General features: G+C 37.4%; 2 protein-coding genes across 5 annotated transcripts; both read right to left on the bottom strand.

Moving 5' to 3' along the window:
• Positions 1–700: 700 nt before the first annotated feature.
• Positions 701–3,446, bottom strand: LOC110064796 (trace amine-associated receptor 7d-like). Its single transcript, XM_089289122.1, has one exon. It carries the CDS (start codon positions 3,316–3,318, stop codon positions 2,311–2,313), a length of 1,008 nt encoding a protein of 335 aa, XP_089145248.1. The 5' UTR covers positions 3,319–3,446; the 3' UTR covers positions 701–2,310.
• Positions 3,447–9,773: 6,327 nt separating this feature from the next.
• Positions 9,774–23,478, bottom strand: LOC149118086 (trace amine-associated receptor 7d-like). Of its 4 annotated transcripts, none has more exons than XM_089289102.1 (2): positions 23,144–23,478; positions 9,774–12,391 (listed from the first exon to the last, which is right to left on the bottom strand). In XM_089289102.1, the coding sequence occupies exons 1-2, from the start codon at positions 23,168–23,170 to the stop codon at positions 11,381–11,383; spliced, it is 1,038 nt and encodes a 345-aa protein (XP_089145228.1). In that variant the 5' UTR covers positions 23,171–23,478; the 3' UTR covers positions 9,774–11,380. The 4 variants fall into 4 exon arrangements, with proteins under 4 accessions (XP_089145228.1, XP_089145236.1, XP_089145231.1 ...); XM_089289110.1 differs by lacking the exon at positions 23,144–23,478 and adding an exon at positions 18,219–18,577; XM_089289105.1 differs by lacking the exon at positions 23,144–23,478 and adding an exon at positions 17,577–17,699.
• Between the last annotated feature and the right edge of the window lie 521 nt (positions 23,479–23,999).

The following is a 23,999-nucleotide window of genomic DNA, read 5'->3' as shown; positions in this document are numbered from 1 at the left end:
CATATCCAGGCTAAAAATGTCCACAAGGGTCCAAAAAATGCGTTTTTGCCAAAGAGCTCCAGGTGTCAATGGGTTAATCACGTGAACAAATTTTTCAAAAGATGAGTCTTTTTGCGATAAATTTGGGAAATCTATCCAAAGCAAACCTAAAAACGTGAGGAATGCCGCAAGAGTTGGATTTTAGGTTTTAATGTTGATATTCTCTCTTTGATTTTTCTGTCTCGTTGACCGTCTGCTTTAAAATTAAATACAAAACTCGGTAAACATAGTATCCGATATTTGGGACCCTATTTATGGAGCATAACGAATAATAACCTACGTCAAAAACAGAGCCTTGAAGCATTCAAAGGTGAAATTCGTGGAATGGACATAACAGGATTGTTGGACGGGAGCTGCAATTGCCAAACGTGCCAGTCCTGAACAAGACGTCTGATTTTAGTCCCCCTTAAATTATTTATAGTTAAACTAATTTCACACTGTTGATAGGTCACAATTAGCGTTGTAAATAATTAATTCTTTTATAGTGAATTGTAAATTTTGTTTAAATTTCAAAAAAATTTTTTTATTGTTCAATTTTTAGCTTAAATTAAGGGTCCCCTAAATACTTATTGACACTTAAATAAAGTTTATGTATGTATTCATGCATATATGTATGTATGTAAAAAAGAGCAAAATTTATACTTGAATGTGCACTCCAACAGGCATTCACAAAACATTTTATTGAAACTGTGTATTTTTGTTTAATTTTATTTACATATATGCCACCAAATGTTTCGGATGGAAACAACAGGGTAACAAAGTCTCGAGAAGTAGAGAGTTCTTTTCTCCTTCTAGTTGCATCACAGCTTCTTTTTAGCTGGGAGATTTAATAGAATGAAGGGAAGAAAATTGTCTGGCTAATAAATACAGAGTGAATTCTCTTATTATTTCCTCAACCTGGGGCCCGTTAATTTCTCAAAAGCCCCGAAACTTTTCGGGCCCGCAAAGTCATTTTTAGATCATCTGTGTCTAAAAACAGAGGGGTGTATACGCCTAAAATTCTTGTGCGGAATGAAACCTCTGTTTATGTCAAGAATATGTGAATACAACATAAGGTTTGAGATTTTGCTATGGCTTTCTGGGTGCAAAAACCTTTCGGGACCTTCGAGAAACGGGTCCCTGGACATTAACTATATAGATATGTTTCCCTGTACAAAGTTTTTTCATTCATAAATCAAGGCTCCATAATTAAGTTAACAGTAACTTGTCTTATACATATAAACAACTTACGTATATGCTCCGTCAGATTTTGATTTTGATTTTAATCAATATGTAGGCGCTTTAACGCCGTTTATTTGTTTCTTCAGTACAGCGTGTTATAGACAATATATAGATATTACCGTCACAAATGGCTTTCACCTGTCGAGTTGTCGTTCTAATGTGAAAAACAAGAGGGAGCAGAAATTACCGACATAACAACTGCGCATGGGCAGAAAAAAAACTGTGTAATGACATAATTATATAAGCAAGTGAATATATGAAGATTAGGGCCCATGACCTTTGCGACACCGGTGCAGTGCTTTACCATTCAGACTTGAATTTTATTTTCAGGCTTTAATTTCACAGCTGCTTAAGTTTTGTATATAACTGCGATGATCAATCATGTCGTTACATCTTTCTCCACAGTTCAACCATATGATCATGATTTTTCATAGTCACTTCCGTTCTTCGCCGCTTGCGGTGTGACCAGCTCCCAGTTGGTTTGATAGTTTAGTTGTTGGTTAAACGCTGCACGGGTATTGCAGAGGTCATGGGTTCGAATCCCATTCAAGCCTGGTCAGGCTTTAATTTCACAGCTGCCTAGGTTGTGTACATAGCTGCGATTATCATTCACATCTTTACATTTCATTTTATAAAATAACTAAGATGTTACGCGCGGCTCGATAAGTGTGTTTAGATAAAAGTATTTAAACACGGCTGCATTCGCGCGTATTCTTGATCGAGAAATATTTTATAAATGCAATAGAGTACTTTTTCTGTGTTTACATAGCCTCATCTAAGCGCTTGGGAGGTTGGGAGAATTTTCGAAAGTTATGCAAACCCTTCACTGCTTCTCGGTTTGCATATACCTGTCTGGAAGTCTCCGAGCCACCCTCTTGTCTAGATGGGGCTATGTAAACACGGAAAAAGTACTTTATTGCTTAAATATATTAAATTCAAGTTTACTAAGGCACAGTTAAAAGCCTAGCGTCAAGTCAAGGTTAAGTCAAAGAAGTTGTATAGAGTGTATTGTTCAATTTTTTAAACCCATCCATGAGTTATAAAGTTTGTTTAAACAGTTTCTTCCAGTGACCTTCCACTATTAGCGGCACTGTTTCGGTCGGAAGACCCACTACCACTACCCGATCCATTCTCAGGTTTGGCCCGCATGAAAATGCATCTTGCTGATTTGCGCATTTCTCGGCTTCTCCAAAAGTAGATTAATGGGTTTGCGGAGGAGTTTATCAAAATTGCTGATATGGCAAAATTCATCTCGGTTTTACTCTGATTGGCGCTGGTGAATCCCAAGACAATTTGTACAACAACCGCAGGAAGAAGGAAAACTAGCAGCGCTAAAAAGATGTAAACAATTGTCACCGCAGAACGCTTTTCCCTCTTGTAAGCGGTAATTGCGCTGCTTCCCTCTGCGTGCAAGGAATGAATGCTGTTTCGCTTAATGCTGACCATCAGTGCTATCTGAATAGCGAGAAGGTAAATCACTAAGATGCCAGCGACAATGGAAGTGATAATTCCATTACTTTCTTCATCGATACCCGTGTAACGGAGAACAATGAAAACGATCCATGCAATCCACACAATGACCATGTTACGAGTGGCTTTTCCGGTTGTCACAAGAGCACGGTAATGTAACGGCCTTGACACAGCCATGAAACGGTCGGTACTAAGGTACGCCAGGCACAGAAACGATCCCCCAGTGCACACATAAAGGAATGCTTCGTAGAGGGAGTGCAACAGCTCGGAGCGACAGATGGTAGATGGGTAATGTAGCAATACCCGCCAGGCAACAAAAAGAGGTTGAGTGACTAAGCCAACCAGTAGATCCGTTAAGGACAGGCTACAAAGGAGAATGTTTGCTGGGATGCGAAGTTCCTTGGCCTTACAGATTGTGGTTAAAACTACGATGTTGCTGATGACAGCAAATATGGCAAAAGGGGTGTTGATGACGATAATGGAGATATTCAGATCATGATGGTATGATCCGCTGACCAATATCTTTTGGCTGCAGGTGTCGTGAGTTGTGTGGTTTATCGATGGAGTCACTGAGGAGTTGTTTGCCATCTTCTGAAAAAGAAAAAAAAAGGATTTTCATTTATTGCTCAGTGTGACAAACTCAAAAATAATCTTTTATAACTTAGCTTGAAACTTTACCGCCCCTATCAATAGCCCGCACACTCTGCTTAATCAGTGAATGGTCGCTCTTAATTTTTGCTGTCGTCAAATATTTTCACTTCAACGGGTTCAGAGGGTCACCTTTTGATTTGTAGGTTGTACCGGTTTGGTAGATGTTTTTCTTTTCGTCGAATATCATCGTAATTATCATTGACTTCAGCGAAAAACACAATCATTTATACGGTTTAGGTCGGGTTCGAGTTCTATTGAAAGGTGCAGTAAGACATACCATTGATCTTGTCGTCCAGGCAGCAGTGTATAGACTATATAAACACAGTTTAGTATAATTTCTAGCACTCTGGTATTCTGAAACACGGATTATTGTTGCTAAGAGGCTTCAGAGCCCCACGCCAGGGGTGACTAATACAATCTTCCCATTAATTCCGAAGACATCATTTCAAGTGCGGCATCCCAGAGGCATTATTGAAATTTAGGACAACGAGTCAAACCAGACTTGGACCAAAATCTTTTCAAGGTAATTTCTTTCATAGCAATTGAAGTTTCGTCTTACTTCCTTCCGACCGAAGCTAGGAATTCCAGACGATTCAAATGTACATGAAGTCACAAAGATGAATTTAAGGCGCCTGATGCTTGTGCTGGTTCAAAGTAAGCGTCTTTTATGCATTTTCCAGCCCTTTAATAGACTGTTCACAGTCCCCTATTTTTCCGTGAGATCGTAGATGTCGATCGTTGAGTTCGATGGGCCGCCATCTTGGTCACTTGATGCAAGCGAAACTGGGGAGAGTACAAAATGCCCGTGGGTAGTGGCGGTGGGGTTAATAGCGTGGGGGAGACGGGGCGGAAAAATAGGGAGACTGTAACAGCTTCCCTCTATCTGGTATTCGCTGCGTTAGTTGCTCCAGCAACGGCAACACCTAATTGGTCGAAGGGACAGTAGAGTTCATCAGAGCGTAGCAGAGCGTTGACAACTTGAATGACAGAAAGTGAAATTCATCACTTCGCGGCTCAGGCCAAAATGGCATCGATTTCAAGAGAATTTTTTATTTTGATCGTCTGTCTCCTTCTTGTCTTGGAGGATTGGTGTTAAAGCGCGAGCAAAAGGAGGCCGTTTCTCGTTTACTCGAAGGAAAAGATGTTTTGGCGGTTCTTCCAACTGGTTTTGACAAGAATTTAATATATCAAAGTTTCGTTTTGGCGAAGGAAATGCCTGAAAGTTCCGTTGGTTGTTCTTATTTCCGACTGAAATTTTACAATTAATGCACAACGACGGCACGCATCTGAATAATTGGAATTCTCTGCGGGCTTTGCCGCTTTTTTGGAGCCAGAGAAGAGTTCTTCCGTTCAGCACACATTCGACTCAACTTAGTAAACCTTCAAAATGTTTCGAAATTTACAACACAGTAACATGAATTCATATCATCATCCCTGATTTGACAGGTTTTTTTTTCAGGGGAGGAGATTGTGAATTGATTTGATTAACGGAGGTGCCAAACTGGCGGCCGCGTCCCTTGAACACCAGACAGAGTGAAGCTGTTACAGACTTCCTATTTTTTCCGCCAGCAGTGCCCTCCACTACCCCTACCCACGGGCATTTTGTACTCTATCCAGTTTCGCTCGCATCAAGAGATCAAGATGGCGGCCCGTCGAGCTCAACGATCGACATCTACGATCTCACGGAAAAATAGGGGACTGTGAACAGTCTAGCCTTTCAACGGTTTAGAAAGTTATTCTTAATAGATATTTATTAAAATTATATCACGACATTGGAAACCACCTCGACGAGAAGGCAACGCTCGAAATTATGTACTTGTATGAGTTTTATCCGATGGCAAAATAATTTCCTAAAAATTGAATTCTGAACAATTTATAATTAGCAAAATTAAGCTACTAGATAAACGAATAATCAGCATTGAACAAATTTGTGGAATATGTAGCTGTGCTAAAAAGTGTCCAGTCCCGTTATTAAATTCCCATACATATGTCTATAAGGTTTTTTTCACGGAAACTTGCATTGTACGCAGCTTACAAGTTCGCTTCCGTCAAGATGGCTTCCAAAACCGTGATAAGGTCTATTGATGTATAACTAAGTACAGTGTCAAAACTGTATTCATGTGTGACGCATGTTTTCCATGTTTTAGCTAGCGTTCGACATTTTACAGTCCTAGATATTCAACTCTGGACTTACTATAACAGTTATTCGCAGCAGGCTCAGTGAATTCCAAGGAATATTTTAAACATTCGCCAAAGAATCACTTCCCCTTCGGGCGGTGAATAAGCTTAATTGTTGAATATGCTACAATAAAAATTTAGTTACTTTCTATGTTAAACGTAAAATACAGATATTACTAGAAGTGTGGATGCAAATAAGATTTATAGTTCTGAAAATGTCTGCCATTTCATTGCCTCTAACTAGCCGTTCTAGTGAATCGGTTTTGGAACAGTGTCACTAAGCACTGGAGTACAGTTAAACATGGATGAACTAATATGCTATTCAAGGAGGAAGAAATCTGATTCAAAATCTTAAAGACAGGCCATAATCCTACTTGTGTCATGCCACCAAAACCTTCGTCAAGCAAAGACAGCGTTGAGCCATTCGGATTCTCCATTTTGTAGGATTGAAACGGACAATATCTTACCTCAGGAATGACTGGTATTGATACTGAAATGACGTATTTTCATCGAAATGTGCTTAAGACCCATGCCGTCTATTGGAAAAATCCTCCCCCAAGTTGAAGCTAGATTTAAAATGAATTTAATTTCACCTGTTCTATTAAATGTAATCTAATGCGTTGATATTGCATTTCCAAAATTTTCATTAATTAGAACCAGCTAGTTTTGTTTCTGTAAAAAAATTCCTTATTATTTATCGCACTCGGACTGTTGGGGTTTTTTGTTTTGGTTATTCGATCGTTGTACAGAACTGTTAGGCAAAGAATTTTATTGCTGTACTAGCGATATTTTCGCAAAAATTGGACCTTCATATGCACGACTTTGTCTGTTTGCTTTTCCTAGTATCAAGATGCTGCCCGTATGAAGATGAATGGCAGATGGAACAATGAACGCAACGTCATTAATGTGAGCACGTTTCTGTTCCATTTATCAAATTAGGACAAAATGTCATCGCTAATAATCTGCCGTATGCATTTCTCTTTCCGTTTCTTTTTGTTCCCACGTTGACTTGGCACCAGATGCATTGTCTAAATTATTGTTAATTTTAACGAAAGCTAATAGAAAGCATGAAAATGGGGTATCATACGAACGTAAAAATTGTTTTCAAAATAACCTTAAATAATCATTAGTCGACTGAGTATAAAAGGAATAATCTGGATATTTTTATGCACGTGGTTATGATTCACCAAGCTCTCCGCTGTCGCGCTAAGAATATTTTAAGACTCACCGTATGTGATAAAGTTGCTATTGATAACAAAATGAACAGGAAAAGAAGCTTTTTCCATATTTTATCTTTAATCTCTGGAAGATGACGATTAATTTGATATTTCCGTAGCTATATCTGGATACTGATATCCAGTCATAAAAATAAATGTTTCGATAGTGAAATGTTTCAGCATGAAATACATGTTAAGGTATCGATATCAGACTTGTTCAATATACCAAAACCTGATTCACTTCAGTGATAACAGGGCTATAAATTCCTTCTATTGCTTCGAGAAAGAACAAAAAGCACATCGAAAATAATGACGTTGAGCAAGCCATCTCGCACTCGAATCTTCTTAAAATAATTCACAGCTTTTTTACTTCTTTTTTTGCTTCTTATATATTGATCCCTCGGAGTATTAACTTAATAAATCTACAACTGGGAACATTTCACTCGTGATTCCGAAAAATACGAAATTGTGAAGAGTTTTTATTTGCCTAAAGAGAAACTCGTAAAAAGCGTTTGACATCGTATCGTTTTACACTCTTTGTTCTTAATGGATTTTTACGTCAAAACCTAAGTCGACTTTAATAAGTCTAGCTTGTGAAGTATATACGAAATAATTCATATTTGAACTGCGGTTTTAGATGAAAGTGAAGAATGATCATCGCAATAAATTTTCCAATTTAAGGAATTGGAAAGAAGAAGCCTGAAAAAATCAGGGTTTCAACGTTGAAGCCCTAATTTTTTCAGGCTTCTTCTTTCCAATTGCTTAATTTGGAAAATTTACTGCGATGATCATTCTTCACTTTTAAGTCTAGTTTTGATGCTAGTCACGAGAGCTAATTTCCTTAAGACATCAAAAATATGCAGTGTCCTTTTCGTAGTCTCAGACAAATTTTGCTTCATTATTTCTTGCCGAACAGGCCTTTGGAACATTTCGCAGGTAGAATAAAGAACTTTAAACAGGTTTTGAACAGAATAACTTAATATAGGCTCAAAATTAATCATTAAAAACAAATAGATGTAGCGATAAAAGCCTCTGAATAACAACTTTAACAAATTCGAGACCACGAGTTAAAAACCAAAGGCAATTAACGGACAGTGAAAATAAAATCGTTGCCGAGTGAAAAGTAAATTCGAATAAAGTTTGAATAAGAGATAATTAATTGTTTTTATCCTGAGCAAAGCAGCTGTGTCCGAACAGGATTACAAGCAGGTCGCCAACCAGAAAAGGCGGAGGAGAATTTATCCAAGAGAAATGTTTGACAATACGATTGTGAAGTTTATATGAAATAATTCATATATGAACTGCGGTTGTAGATGAAAGTGAAGAATGATCATCGCAGTTAATTTTCCAATTTAAACAATTAGAAAGTAGAAGCCTGAAAAAATCAGGGCTTCAACGGGATTCGAACCCGTGACCTCCGCGATACCGGTGCGATGCTCTACCAACTGAGCTATGAAGCCGCACATTGGGAGCGAGGTCAATTAATTGAGTTCATATCTTCTCGTGAGGAGTGAAATGATGTGAAGTTTATATGAAATAATTCATATATGAACTGCGGTTGTAGATGAAAGTGAAGAATGATCATCGCAGTTAATTTTCCAATTTAAGCAATTGGAAAGAAGAAGCCGGGTTCGAATCCCGTTGAAGCCCTGATTTTTTCAGGCTTCTTCTTTCCAATTGCTTAAATTGGAAAATTAACTGCAATACGATTGTCTTCAGCATTGCCATGACCACAAATATTACGTCACTATTAGCTACTAAGTAGCAAGATTTACGCTCGAGTGCTTTGTTTTGACTGCGAGCTGCGAAAGAAATTTCTAGACTTTACTCCTCACCCTTCTTGAGGCTTCCTCGCCTTCGTTAGGGATTCTGTCCCTTTGCTTTGCATAATTTTAAGTACTGAATGTTGCCATGACAGAATCTCATAACCCCAGAGCCCGTTCTTTCTCGTTCTGTAGTGAACGAACGGCCTAGGCTCTGAGCGAAAAAAGCAACCAACCGGTTTGTTTGAAAACATGCAGCCAAATTTAATAGCGATTTACAGTATGGACATGCGCAGAGAGAGCAACCGCTTTAATAATGCTGGCTCAACCTCCGGCTCCACCCACAGGTCCCAATAGACTAGATTCGAAATTTAAAAAAAACGAAAAGCCTAAAGACGCCCTACATGAAGGTCTCACAATTTTGACTTCTGCGCATGCACAAGCAAAAATGTCATAAAATGCGATGTAAGTGGAAAGAAAGGCATGTGGTATCGTTGCAAATGCATTTTTTAGTAGATTGGAGCTATTTTAGCTCATATCCAGGCTAAAAATGTCCACAACGGTCCAAAAAATGCGTTTTTGCCAAAAAGCTCCAGGTGTCAATGGGTTAACCACGTGAACTAATTTTTCAAAAGATGAGTCTTTTTGCGATAAATTTGGGAAATCTATCCAAAGCAGACCTAAAAACGTCAGGAATGTCGCAAGAGTTGGATTTTAGGTTTTAATGTTGATATTCTCTCTTTGATTTTTCTGTCTCGTTGACCGTCTGCTTTAAAATTAAATACAAAACTCGGTAAACATAGTATCCGATATTTGGGACCCTATTTATGGAGCATAACGAATAATAACCTACGTCAAAAACAGAGCCTTGAAGCATTCAAAGGTGAAATTCGTGGAATGGACATAACAGGATTGTTGGACGGGAGCTGCAATTGCCAAACGTGCCAGTCCTGAACAAGACGTCTGATTTTAGTCCCCCTTAAATTATTTATAGTTAAACTAATTTCACACTGTTGATAGGTCACAATTAGCGTTGTAAATAATTAATTCTTTTATAGTGAATTGTAAATTTTGTTTAATTTTCAAGAAAATTTTTTTATTGTTCAATTTTTAGCTTAAATTAAGGGTCCCCTAAATACTTATTGACACTTAAATAAAGTTTATGTATGTATTCATGCATATATGTATGTATGTAAAAAAGAGCAAAATTTATACTTGAATGTGCACTCCAACAGGCATTTACAAAACATTTTATTGAAACTGTGTATTTTTGTTTAATTTTATTTACATATATGCCACCAAATGTTTCGGATGGAAACAACAGGGTAACAAAGTCTCGAGAAGTAGAGAGTTCTTTTCTCCTTCTAGTTGCATCACAACTTCTTTTTAGCTGGGAGATTTAATAGAATGAAGGGAAGAAAATTGTCTGGCTAATAAATACAGAGTGAATTCTCTTATTATTTCCTCAACCTGGGGCCCGTTAATTTCTCAAAAGCCCCGAAACTTTTCGGGCCCGCAAAGTCATTTTTAGATCATCTGTGTCTAAAAACAGAGGGGTGTATACGCCTAAAATTCCTGTGCGGAATGAAACCTCTGTTTATGTCAAGAATATGTGAATACAACATGAGGTTTGAGATTTTGCTATGGCTCTCTGGGTGCAAAAACCTTTCGGGACCTTCGAGAAACGGGTCCCTGGACATTAACTATATAGATATGTTTCCCTGTATTTTTTTCATTCATAAATCAAGGCTCCATAATTAAGTTAACAGTAACTTGTCTTATACATATAAACAACTTACGTATATGCTCCGTCAGATTTTGATTTTGATTTTAATCAATATGTAGGCGCTTTAACGCCGTTTATTTGTTTCTTCAGTACAGCGTGTTATAGACAATATATAGATATTACCGTCACAAATGGCTTTCACCTGTCGAGTTGTCGTTCTAATGTGAAAAACAAGAGGGAGCAGAAATTACCGACATAACAACTGCGCATGGGCAGAAAAAAAAACTGTGTAATGACATAATTATATATGCAAGTGAATATATGAAGATTAGGGCCCATGACCTTTGCGACACCGGTGCAGTGCTTTACCATTCAGACTTGAATTTTATTTTCAGGCTTTAATTTCACAGCTGCTTAAGTTTTGTATATAACTGCGATGATCAATCATGTCGTTACATCTTTCTCCACAGTTCAACCATATGATCATGATTTTTCATAGTCACTTCCGTTCTTCGCCGCTTGCGGTGTGACCAGCTCCCAGTTGGTTTGATAGTTTAGTTGTTGGTTAAACGCTGCACCGGTATTGCAGAGGTCATGGGTTCGAATCCCATTCAAGCCTGGTCAGGCTTTAATTTCACAGCTGCCTAGGTTGTGTACATAGCTGCGATTATCATTCACATCTTTACATTTCATTTTATAAAATAACTAAGATGTTACGCGCGGCTCGATGAGTGTGTTTAGATGAAAGTATTTAAACACGGCTGCATTCGCGCGTATTCTTGATCGAGAAATATTTTATAAATGCAATAGAGTACTTTTTTTGTGTTTACATAGCCTCATCTAAGCGCTTGGGAGGTTGGGAGAATTTTCGAAAGTTATGCAAACCCTTCACTGCTTCTCGGTTTGCATATACCTGTCTGGAAGTCTCCGAGCCACCCTCTTGTCTAGATGGGGCTATGTAAACACGGAAAAAGTACTTTATTGCTTAAATATATTAAATTCAAGTTTACTAAGGCACAGTTAAAAGCCTAGCGTCAAGTCAAGGTTAAGTCAAAGAAGTTGTATAGAGTGTATTGTTCAATTTTTTAAACCCATTCATGAGTTATAAAGTTTGTTTAAACAGTTTCTTCCAGTGACCTTCCACTATTAGCGGCACTGTTTCGGTCGGAAGACCCACTACCACTACCCGATCCATTCTCAGGTTTGGCCCGCATGAAAATGCATCTTGCTGATTTGCGCATTTCTCGGCTTCTCCAAAAGTAGATTAATGGGTTTGCGGAGGAGTTTATCAAAATTGCTGATATGGCAAAATTCATCTCGGTTTTACTCTGATTGGCGCTGGTGAATCCCAAGACAATTTGTACAACAACCGCAGGAAGAAGGAAAACTAGCAGCGCTAAAAAGATGTAAACAATTGTCACCGCAGAACGCTTTTCCCTCTTGTAAGCGGTAATTGCGCTGCTTCCCTCTGCGTGCAAGGAATGAATGCTGTTTCGCTTAATGCTGACCATCAGTGCTATCTGAATAGCGAGAAGGTAAATCACTAAGATGCCAGCGACAATGGAAGTGATAATTCCATTACTTTCTTCATCGATACCCGTGTAACGGAGAACAATGAAAACGATCCATGCAATCCACACAATGACCATGTTACGAGTGGCTTTTCCGGTTGTCACAAGAGCACGGTAATGTAACGGCCTTGACACAGCCATGAAACGGTCGGTACTAAGGTACGCCAGGCACAGAAACGATCCCCCAGTGCACACATAAAGGAATGCTTCGTAGATGGAGTGCAACAGCTCGGAGCGACAGATGGTAGATGGGTAATGTAGCAATACCCGCCAGGCAACAAAAAGAGGTTGAGTGACTAAGCCAACCAGTAGATCCGTTAAGGACAAGCTACAAAGGAGAATGTTTGCTGGGATGCGAAGTTCCTTGGCCTTACAGATTGTGGTTAAAACTACGATGTTGCTGATGACAGCAAATATGGCAAAAGGGGTGTTGATGACGATAATGGAGATATTCAGATCATGATGGTATGATCCGCTGACCAATATCTTTTGGCTGCAGGTGTCGTGAGTTGTGTGGTTTATCGATGGAGTCACTGAGGAGTTGTTTGCCATCTTCTGAAAAAGAAAAAAAAGGATTTTCATTTATTGCTCAGTGTGACAAACTTAAAAGATAATCTTTTATAACTTAGCTTGAAACTTTACCGCCTCTATCAATAGCCCGCGCACTCTGCTTAATGAGTGAATGGTCGCTCTTAATTTTTGCTGTCGTCAAATATTTTCACTTCAACGGGTTCAGAGGGTCACCTTTTGATTTGTAGGTTGTACCGGTTTGGTAGATGTTTTTCTTTTCGTCGAATATCATCGTAATTATCATTGACTTCAGCGAAAAACACAATCATTTATACGGTTTAGGTCGGGTTCGAGTTCTATTGAAAGGTGCAGTAAGACATACCATTGATCTTGTCGTCCAGGCAGCAGTGTATAGACTATATAAACACAGTTTAGTATAATTTCTAGCACTCTGGTATTCTGAAACTCGGATTATTGTTGCTAAGAGGCTTCAGAGCCCCACGCCAGGGGTGACTAATACAATCTTCCCATTAATTCCGAAGACATCATTTCAAGTGCGGCATCCCAGAGGCATTATTGAAATTTAGGACAACGAGTCAAACCAGACTTGGACCAAAATCTTTTCAAGGTAATTTCTTTCATAGCAATTGAAGTTTCGTCTTACTTCTCTTCCGACCGAAGCTAGGAATTCCAGACGATTCAAATGTACATGAAGTCACAAAGATGAATTTAAGGTGCGTGATGCTTGTGCTGGTTCAAAGTAAGCGTCTTTTATGCATTTTCCAGCCCTTTAATAGACTGTTCACAGTCCCCTATTTTTCCGTGAGATCGTAGATGTCGATCGTTGAGTTCGATGGGCCGCCATCTTGGTCACTTGATGCAAGCGAAACTGGGGAGAGTACAAAATGCCCGTGGGTAGTGGCGGTGGGGTAAATAGCGTGGGGGAGACGGGGCGGAAAAATAGGGAGACTGTAACAGCTTCCCTCTATCTGGTATTCGCTGCGTTAGTTGCTCCAGCAACGGCAACACCTAATTGGTCGAAGGGACAGTAGAGTTCATCAGAGCGTAGCAGAGCGTTGACAACTTGAATGACAGAAAGTGAAATTCATCACTTCGCGGCTCAGGCCAAAATGGCATCGATTTCAAGAGAATTTTTTATTTTGATCGTCTGTCTCCTTCTTGTCTTGGAGGATTGGTGTTAAAGCGCGAGCAAAAGGAGGCCGTTTCTCGTTTACTCGAAGGAAAAGATGTTTTGGCGGTTCTTCCAACTGGTTTTGACAAGAATTTAATATATCAAAGTTTCGTTTTGGCGAAGGAAATGCCTGAAAGCTCCGTTGGTTGTTCTTATTTCCGACTGAAATTTTACAATTAATGCACAACGACGGCACGCATCTGAATAATTGGAATTCTCTGCGGGCTTTGCCGCTTTTTTGGAGTCAGAGAAGAGTTCTTCCGTACAGCACACATTCGACTCAACTTAGTAAACCTTCAAAATGTTTCGAAATTTACAACACAGTAACATGAATTCATATCATCATCCCTGATTTGACAGGTTTTTTTTTTCAGGGGAGGAGATTGTGAATTGATTTGATTAACGGAGGTGCCAAACTGGCGGCCGCGTCCCTTGAACACCAGACAGAGTGAAGCTGTTACAGACTCCCTATTTTTTCCGCCAGCCGTGCCCTCCACTACCCCTACCCACGGGCATTTTGTACTCTATCCAGTTTCGCTCGCATCGAGAGATCAAGATGGCGGCCCGTCGAGCTCAACGATCGACATCTACGATCTCACGGAAAAATAGGGGACTGTGAACAGTCTAGCCTTTCAACGGTTTAGAAAGATATTCTTAATAGATATTTATTAAAATTATATCACGACATTGGAAACCACCTCGACGAGAAGGCAACGCTAGAAATTATGTACTTGTATGAGTTTTATCCGATGGCAAAATAATTTCCTAAAAATTGAATTCTGAACAATTTATAAATAGCAAAATTAAGCTACTAGATAAACGATTAATCAGCATTGAACAAATTTGTGGAATATGTAGCTGTGCTAAAAAGTGTCCAGTCCCGTTATTAAATTCCCATACATATGTCTATAAGGTTTTTTTCACGGAAACTTGCATTGTACGCAGCTTACAAGTTCGCTTCCGTCAAGATGGCTTCCAAAACCGTGATAAGGTCTATTGATGTATAACTAAGTACAGTGTCAAAACTGTATTCATGTGTGACGCATGTTTTCCATGTTTTAGCTAGCGTTCGACATTTTGCAGTCCTAGATATTCAACTCTGGACTTACTATAACAGTTATTCGCAGCAGGCTCAGTGAATTCCAAGGAATATTTTAAACATTCGCCAAAGAATCACTTCCCCTTCGGGCGGTGAATAAGCTTAATTGTTGAATATGCTACAATAAAAATTTAGTTACTTTCTATGTTAAACGTAAAATACAGATATTACTAGAAGTGTGGATGCAAATAAGATTTATAGTTCTGAAAATGTCTGCCATTTCATTGCCTCTAACTAGCCGTTCTAGTGAATCGGTTTTGGAACAGTGTCACTAAGCACTGGAGTTAAACATGGATGAACTAATATCCTATTCAAGGAAGAAGAAATCTGATTCAAAATCTTAAAGACAGGCCATAATCCTACTTGTGTCATGCCACCAAAACCTTCGTCAAGCAAAGACAGCGTTGAGCCATTCGGATTCTCCATTTTGTAGGATTGAAACGGACAATATCTTACCTTAGGAATGACTGGTATTGATACTGAAATGACGTATTTTCATCGAAATGTGCTTAAGACCCATGCCGTCTATTGGAAAAATCCTCCCCAAAGTTGAAGTTAGATTTAAAATGAATTTAATTTCACCTGTTCTATTAGATGTAGTCTAATGCGTTGATATTGCATTTCCAAAATTTTCATTAATTAGAACCAGCTAGTTTTGTTTCTGTAAAAAAATTCCTTATTATTTATCGCACTCGGACTGTTGGGTTTTTTTGTTTTGGTTATTCGATCGTTGTACAGAACTGTTTGGCAAAGAATTTTATTGCTGTACTAGCGATATTTTCGCAAAAATTGGACCTTCATATGCACGACTTTGTCTGTTTGCTTTTCCTAGTATCAAGATGCTGCCCGTATGAAGATGAATGGCAGATGGAACAATGAACGCAACGTCATTAATGTGAGCACGTTTCTGTTCCATTTATCAAATTAGGACAAAATGTCATCGCTAATAATCTGCCGTATGCATTTCTCTTTCCGTTTCTTTTTGTTCCCACGTTGACTTGGCACCAGATGCATTGTCTAAATTATTGTTAATTTTAACGAAAGCTAATAGAAAGCATGAAAATGGGGTATCATACGAACGTAAAAATTGTTTTCAAAATAACCTTAAATAATCATTAGTCGACTGAGTATAAAAGGAATAATCTGGATATTTTTATGCACGTGGTTATGATTCACCAAGCTCTCCGCTGTCGCGCTAAGAATATTTTAAGACTCACCGTATGTGATAAAGTTGCTATTGATAACAAAATGAACAGGAAAAGAAGCTTTTTCCATATTTTATCTTTAATCTCTGGAAGATGACGATTAATTTGATATTTCCGTAGCTATATCTGGATACTGATATCCAGTCATAAAAATAAATGTTTCGATAGTGAAATGTTTCAGCATGAAATACATGTTAAGGTATCGATATCAGACTTGTTCAATATACCAAAACCTGATTCACTTCAGTGATAACAGGGCTATAAATTCCTTCTATTGCTTCGAGAAAGAACAAAAAGCACATCGGAAATAATGACATTGAGCAAGCCATCTCGCACTCGAATCTTCTTAAAATAATTCACAGCAACTTATTCATAGGCTTGAATAAGAAAAAAGATAGATCTTCGCGTGTCACTGTATGTGAGTGTCTTCGATTCGTGCGTACGTGATGTTGTGTTTGCGGCTTCTTCTAGAAATTAGATTCGTTGGATTGACAACTAAAAAGATCGCATATAAAAATATCTTACTTGGTCGAAGTGAAATATATAGCTCTCCTGCAATTTACACGTTCTCCTTTTTAAAACTTTGAAAAACTAATGAGTGTAAATCCTTGCTTTAGTGACCAGCTATCTAAGAAATCGTCTGGAATCATCCTTCCCTTTCAATATTGCATGGGCTTATAAATGAATATCTAGTTTTAACCCTAACGGACCTGCGCTATACAACTTCGGACTTTGCCAAAATGTAGACCTTGAGAACAATATTAAAGAACAATCCACCCCCTACTTTTGTAAATAGACCGGTCAAACTGGATTTCTGATTAAATTGCTTGGTTTTGTACAATGGTCGTTCGTCGCTCTTGGCCAAATGATAGTTTCTCTTTTTTAAAAAAAGATTTGTTTTATTAAAACGGAAGGCTAAACTGTACTATCGAGCATACGTCATATTCAGGAGCAATTTATTTACCATGTGTCAGATCTTTCCCAACAAAATGTCATCCTTCGTTGGCACGGTCGTGATTAACTTGTTGTGGATAAGAAAACCGAAAGGAACAATTGACTTTCAATTCTAAACGATTCAACCCTGAAAATTCAAGCGCACGGCGATAAATGTGCTATTTTCCAATATATTAGTTTATAAATATTTAGTCATACTGATATTCTAATGTTTCTAAAGCATGAAATACACACAAAGGTACCGATCTCAGGATAAGACTTTTTATTAGCATGATCCGCTTTACTGAATAGAAGTTGCATATACCACTAACTTGCTCATACTACTTCAAGCAAGAGAAAGGGTTCAGTTTGAAAAATTATCATGGGCCCATTAATTACTTTGAACAAGCCATCTTGCACTGAATCTTAAATATTTAAAAATCTGTGTCTTTTCAGGTTCGTGATGTTACATGCATGTTTACTGTTTCTCCTCAAAATTCGATCTTCGGATTGATAACTATAAAAGCAGTACAAATTTTTATTTTGTCAGTGTGAAAAATGCAGCTTTGCTTTAAGTATTAAAGGACAATTTCACGATTTGAAACAATCCTGGATTTAAATGGTTGATTTCAAGAACCAGCCATCTCAAAATAAATTGTCTGAAATGAACATCCTTGTTCAAAAATTAGGGCTGATGGATGAACTACTAGCTTGAATTATAACGAAACTGCACGGTATATAATCTCGTACCTAACAAATATTTTGGATTTGGCACAACATTAAGAACAAACCATTACTTACTTTAGTCGATGAAACAGCAAAATGGGCTCTGAATGTAATTGCCTTATTGTATGATGAGGTCTTTCGCTTGTGGCTTGCAGGATAGTTTCTCCTTTTAAAAGGCTGGATGTATGATAAAAAGTGAAACACTAAACCCCACTACAGTGTACGTCATACTGATTGATCGCCATCTGTCATCTCCTTTTCAAACGAATGTCATCTCTCATTACTTTCTTAATTATTCTTTTTTTGCTCTTATCGGCATCAGTGCAATCCTCACTTTTCCGTTTTAGAAAATTAAATATCAGTGAGCCTTCAGATTCAAGTTTGCTTGCGTGATTGGCACGGTGGCTCTTTTTAATTTTTGACATACAGTAGCTATATAAAAAAAAGCTAATAAAGCAAACATTTGAAATGTAACACCCAAATGTATTGGAAATTGTTACCTAGCAAAAATTCGACTCCTCGTGGAAAGTTCTAGCCGCGGGCCATGACAAAGTTAATTAAAAGTCAAGATCGTCTTGTATGTAGCCGATATAATTATTATAATCATTTGTTAACAGAGCGGAATCGTTGTGTCTTTTCAGTAAATTTTCTTTTCTACAGAGGATGTCAAATTGCTTTAGATTTCTTTTCAATAAGTGCAAAAATTCGCCGCCTTACCTCTATCAGTGTTCAGTTGTTATCCTGCAATATGTTCCAGTTGTTACTATATGTCTCTCACTAAAGGATCTATTCTTTTGCCAACATTTTTCCAAAAACGAACCTCAAATAGATCTTTCGAATTCGATTGGCAGCAAAAACGCTCTGGTCGCTGAAATACCACAAGGCCATCTTGAGTTAACAAACAGCTGCAATGTTGTGAAACCAAGTTATCATAAGCTGGTTAACTGGGTAGATTTTTCTTAAACATGACCACAAGTTTCTTTCTTTAACACCTGATATTGAAGTGTACGTGCTTCCTGGTTGAGATCGACCTTGGAAACGCGATAAAGAAAATGAATCCAAAATTTAAAAAAATACGGGCAAATGTGAGTTTTTAATAATTTTCAATTTTTTGAATTACAACCTTGATCAAAACGTGCTTCGTGCTTGAAAACCTCTTCCGCTGTATAATTGATCAGTACATGCAGTTGTATATTAAATATATAATATATTATTTAATTGCACAAGATCAATTTTTGGAGAAAAGTATAAATCTGACGTTGCCTTTGAATTTATTCTCCCGAGGTTAGAATAAGAAAATGCTCGCGTATGCTACTTTTGTAACGCTACGCAGAAATACGAGAAAAACGCTCATATTTCCACAAAGCAATTCATCAATCATGAGGTTATGATGAAGGAAACAAAAGCCGGGTCAAACTAAACAATGTTTGAGTCATTGCTGAAATCTAATAGCGGAACCCAACTACTATAGCCTGAGACATTACTATTGTCTAAATAATCCGGCCATTTATCAAGAAAATCATTTGTCTTGCTTTTAATTCTTCTAGTACATATGGAAAGCATTTATATTGTAGTATTTTCATATTTTTGGCGAATTTATTATGCCTTGGTTTAATTTGTAAATTTCCCTACATTTGGGTGCTTAAAAAATGAATATGGTGACGCCGAGGGCGACACCTAGTAAAACATGATTGTGTAGTTTACCATACCTAGATCTGTTGTGTACATATATCAAGCTAAATATAGAAAAAGAACGTTCTGTTCCAAAAATAAATAGGTAAAACTAAGCGCTCTATAGAGCGATGTTCTCGAAACTAACAGAACTTGATCATTTTGTCGTTATTGTTTTGCAGAGGACGATTAAAAATTAACGCGCATGGAAGGCTAAGAAACGTTTTAGCTCCCTAATATCAAATGATTTTGAAACTTTACTTGGTATTTGAAACCGCGTCTTTTGTCAATAGAACTAGTGTTCATACCAAAATGCTTCCGCCGTTCAAAACTTTCTGGTTTACTTACGAAAAATGCTATATCCGTTATTTGCATCAATTATCAGGGAATTTCAGTTCATGTCACATACAAAAGCATCCGAAGTATCCGAAGTATCCGATTTTCTACGGTCTGGTTCAACGTGCATTCTTCACAATCTTAAAGGTGCTAGTAGGACTGTACATTTGAATTTAGAAAAGGTATAAGGCGAATATAACTTGTGGTTTTTCTCACTAAATGATATTAAAGATCTGAAAGGCTTTCTATGAGTCCTACTCTTGTCCCTTTACAGAATACCTATCAGGAAACCAACACCTGAGTATAATCATACTCTCTTAAACAGAAACAAAAAAACTGGAACCCAAAAAACGTGAACAACAAAAGGAGGAGACTACAGAAAGTTTTAAACGTTTCAGTTGGATAAAACAAAACATAATTTGTCCCTCTCACACATAAATCTACTCTTGCTCGGAAAGGAAACCTTCGTGGGTTTACAGTTCACAGTTTTTTAAGCAAAGTGATTTACGCCCTTTTGTTGTAACTAGAGCTAGATCAAGTTTTCAATTTTCTGTTTGACAACTTTCTGAATGAAATGTAACACGTTTTGGGATATGAGATATAACCAGTGTTAGCATGTTTTCTGCTAAAATAAATTGTTCTTGTTGTCTTAAGGAAATATAGTTCAAAATCAAATTATAATACGAAAGACACTTATCATCATTAATTGATTCCATGACCCTGAAAATAAGCACACATTTTGAATTTCTGTTTAACGTCCAGCCGGTTTAAGCTAGCCGTATCTTTAAAAACGTGTGACTGAGATGTTATTTTCTTTTCACAACATTCCTCTCTGCTGTTCAGTTTTCTGTTGTTATTTTGAATCGTGGCGAAACTCTTTATTATATAACGAATTTAAGAGAATCATCAAGGTGTATTGCTGTTGGAATTTGTTTGTGAATACGCTAAAATTCGTGTTATTAAAAACTGGATCACTGAATAATGCAATTCAAGAGTTTTCGTTGGCCTAGCCATCATGGTATTTGAGCCATTACACCTTGCTATATATTTATGGAAAGCGTACGCATAATTGTTTTCAATTTTAGAAATCTATGTATTTTGATGGTGTTTTTAATAACACAATTATTCTACACACACCTCGTTTGCTATCTATCAACTCATATCCAACGCAAGCTTGTGGAATAATTGTCAATTATCATAGGGTCTATAGTACGCGGAGCCTTGCGTTTTGGTTTTCATTTTTAATATAAATAAAAAAAAAAGTGGTATCAAATGAGTCAGTTGAAGTGGCTTTTGCCGGTCAAATTGCCCCCGAAGTGGCCTGCGGCACTGACACAACTAAAACCACAGCGACAACCGAAAACGTGAGCGAGATCTATTGTACACCACTGGTCAACAAACTGATTTTTACGCCACGAGTGAAAATAATCAAAGCAAGACAGGACACAAAACACGATAACACCAAACGGTTTGAATTACTAAGCATCAAATTAAAAGAAGTTTACGCTAAATGGGCTATACGCTCTCCCGTTCAGTTTCCGTCAATATTGATGGCAATAATGGAACTAAAATATCAAACAGGAGTCCGTGTTTGACCACATTTTCAAACAGCAAGAAGAGAGTTACCAAATGGTTTATGTTTATTTAGTTTATGTAATTTTTGGTATTTCATGTGCCCGTGTCTTTTCTCTGTCCTTAAAACAAGGTAAACCTCTTGAAGTTAGCCGCAGAAGCAGAAAAAGTTAACAAATGGGAAGTCTGAAGTAAAGTATATTGATCAAGATGTGTCTCTTAAATAATTGATTCCCGATGAATATAGTGAGAAAAATAATCTTTGAATGTTTTGTCTACGTGCTTTTTAAGAAGATCCGTGTGCAGTTGGCCATTTAATTTGTAAAGATTTCATTAAGAGTAACACCACGTTTTTATGTTTTAAAATAAACTTTTTAGAACAAAATAGCCATTTTCATCACTCTAAATACGATCACCGATATCAGACATGCGTTTTCGAATATTGCACTTTAATTAACTTTGTCTATTTCCAAAGTGCAAAAGACGTCACATCTCTCTTGAAATAATAGCGCTTTTGCACACTATAATGTACTTAAGCCATAAAGTCATGTTATGTGCGTAAGATCTGTAGCACGTCATTCTTGCTCGAATTGACAGCCATTAGTTTTTTAATCGAAGTGGATGTGCCGGTCATCCATTAAAGTTGTTTTTTCCAATATCGAACTGAAAAAACGCAAAAAATACAAAAAAAGCAAGGCGATATTTCCATGTTTCCAAAATTACTTCCCTTCAGGAATGGTAAGGCCGGGAATGCGATCCCAAACAAACCAAACTGATATGAGACAAGGTCAAACACACCGCACATGTTTGAAATAAAAGCAAGACGTGGTGGAATTAATTAAAATTGATAGAAAATGCATCTTGTAATACTTTATTGCTCTCTTAATTAAAAGCAAACCCTTTCAAGCTGAGGTTGATTCCTATGTGAATACCGGCTTTCTGTTTCCGGAACTATTATATTCTGTTGCCGTGTTGAAATTGTAGTTTTTTTCAGGCAAAAACAAAAAAAGAAAATACGGGTCGGTCATTTCTCATCTTCTTCAAGGCACACGCCAAAATTTCAAATTTGTTTCAATCAAGCGATCGCTGGCAAAGATTTTGTTAAATCAGCGTTTAAATGTTTATGTTATGAATTTTATGTAGAAGTAAAGATTTTGACTTAAATACAGAACATTTACTATCCTTGTGCTAGCCAATCTGTTCTCATTATCACAATTTTTAACGGCTTCTCCGATAAAATACAGGCCAATATGGCTTCTCCGATAAAATACAGGCCAATATCATGGCTTAGTAGTCAAAGATAGATCTGAAAACCTTTTAAATAAAAATGATAGATTATTCTCCGGATTGTGCTTCGAGTCGACAGTTATTCCACCTGCCAACAACCAAAAAACAAATGGAAGCATTTAGTGGAATGAGTCAATGAACAGGTTTTTTACCTCTCCCGACCGATAATGAAGGAAAATTTCGCCTTTGGAGAAGTTCTTCTCGTCTACCTATTGTCTGGCTTCGTGGTTATAATGCACTAAAATGTATGAGTTAATTTTCTTTGTATAAACACAGGAGCCGAGTTTAAAAACGTCTATGACATTAATTTGCACACACCATCTGTATCGACCATTAGTCATTATTGAAAATGTCACATTTTATTAGCCGCAAGAAGTAAATGATTGCATTTATTTCTTTATAATCGTTTGCTAAAGACCTCAGGGAGTACCTTTCTTAATTGTGTGAGGGAGAACGTGCCTAGTGCTAATTAGTATGTATGGATTTTTAACTGGTCACAAAATTTTAGCTAATAATATATCTGATGATGTAGTCTGTTCCATCAACATGTCTGGCTACAATATAAGCGGCGGGAATGGCGTCAAGTTGCATTTTATCTTTAAACTACAACCAAGATACTCTTCGTGTTATGCCGGATTGGTTTCTTATCGTGATCTACCAAATGACAAATACACGTCTGACGTGGTACAGCACACACGCTCGATCTTTCAAGATTCTGGGAACCAAACTAAAACGAAATTACATCTTCAATAAGAAAGTAATATTTACTTACTTACTTTGGCACATGGCTCCTCCCGGAGCATAGGCCACCATCAAGTAATATTAGTGACAAAACTGTAATGGAAACAAATGTAAAGTAGGTTACGCGATGTATGAGATAAACGGCGTAAGTACTAGCGGTGCAGAAAACAAATAAAGTCTATGATATTTAAAAAAACCTTCAATAAGAAAGCTGTCACAGATCGTTCAACTTCACTGACATATATTTTTTGTGGTACCTTTTAAGCTTCTTAGTTTCCCATGCTTGCTGTCAGTAATTCAAACACTTCAACTTGGCTTTACCAACAACTTAAAAAAACAACATGTTTCTTTTGGAAGATGTTGCAACAAAACTACAAACTTGAAAAAGTGTCGCTATGTAACTAGAACAAACGCTGATATAGTCATTTGAACCGTAACAAAACATTTATTTATTTATTTATTCATTTATTTATTTATTTATTTATTTCATGCATCTCTTTATTTTTTGTACATTGGAACCCCGCTCTAAAGCTTCGTCTACACAAGCAATTTTTATGTGACAATTTTTATACGAGAAATATATTTGATTCGGTAGATAGCACAGCAAATATTTGTCACCAGTTCAAAGTTTAGTGCGCCAGTAATGACTTTGGACAGCAGAGATACGCCGAAACAAGAAGGGGCTGCTTAGTCGTCTGCGAAAATCTTGGTGCTTTTGAGCATATTTGCCACATTTTATGTGACGAGTCGTCTACACTGGCAATTTTTTTGTATGTGACAACTTTTACTTGTCACAAAAATAGGTTAACACCCCATCTTTTCAGTAAATATATTTGTCACATAAAAATGGCCAATTGTACATCTACACGAGCAAATAAGATTTGTCACATA

This window comes from Orbicella faveolata, unplaced genomic scaffold (genome assembly GCF_042242905.1).
Source record: "Orbicella faveolata isolate gen_17 unplaced genomic scaffold, um_ofav_v1 contig_1, whole genome shotgun sequence".
Lineage (NCBI taxonomy): Eukaryota > Metazoa > Cnidaria > Anthozoa > Scleractinia > Merulinidae > Orbicella > Orbicella faveolata.
The sequence above is the reverse complement of the archived record's forward strand: the minus strand, read 5'-3'. Positions and strand labels throughout refer to the sequence as shown.

Bases quoted from the DNA above. Each gene is read 5' to 3' on its own strand.
- LOC110064796 (XM_089289122.1), bottom strand. From the start codon at position 3,318: ATGGCAAACAACTCCTCAGTGACTCCATCGATAAACCACACAACTCAC.
- LOC149118086 (XM_089289102.1), bottom strand. From the start codon at position 23,170: ATGCTCCGGGAGGAGCCATGTGCCAAA. The intron at 12,392-23,143 runs GTAAGTAAGTAA...TTTCTTTTTCAG, and splicing joins GGGAGGAGCCATGTGCCAAA to AAGATGGCAAACAACTCCTC.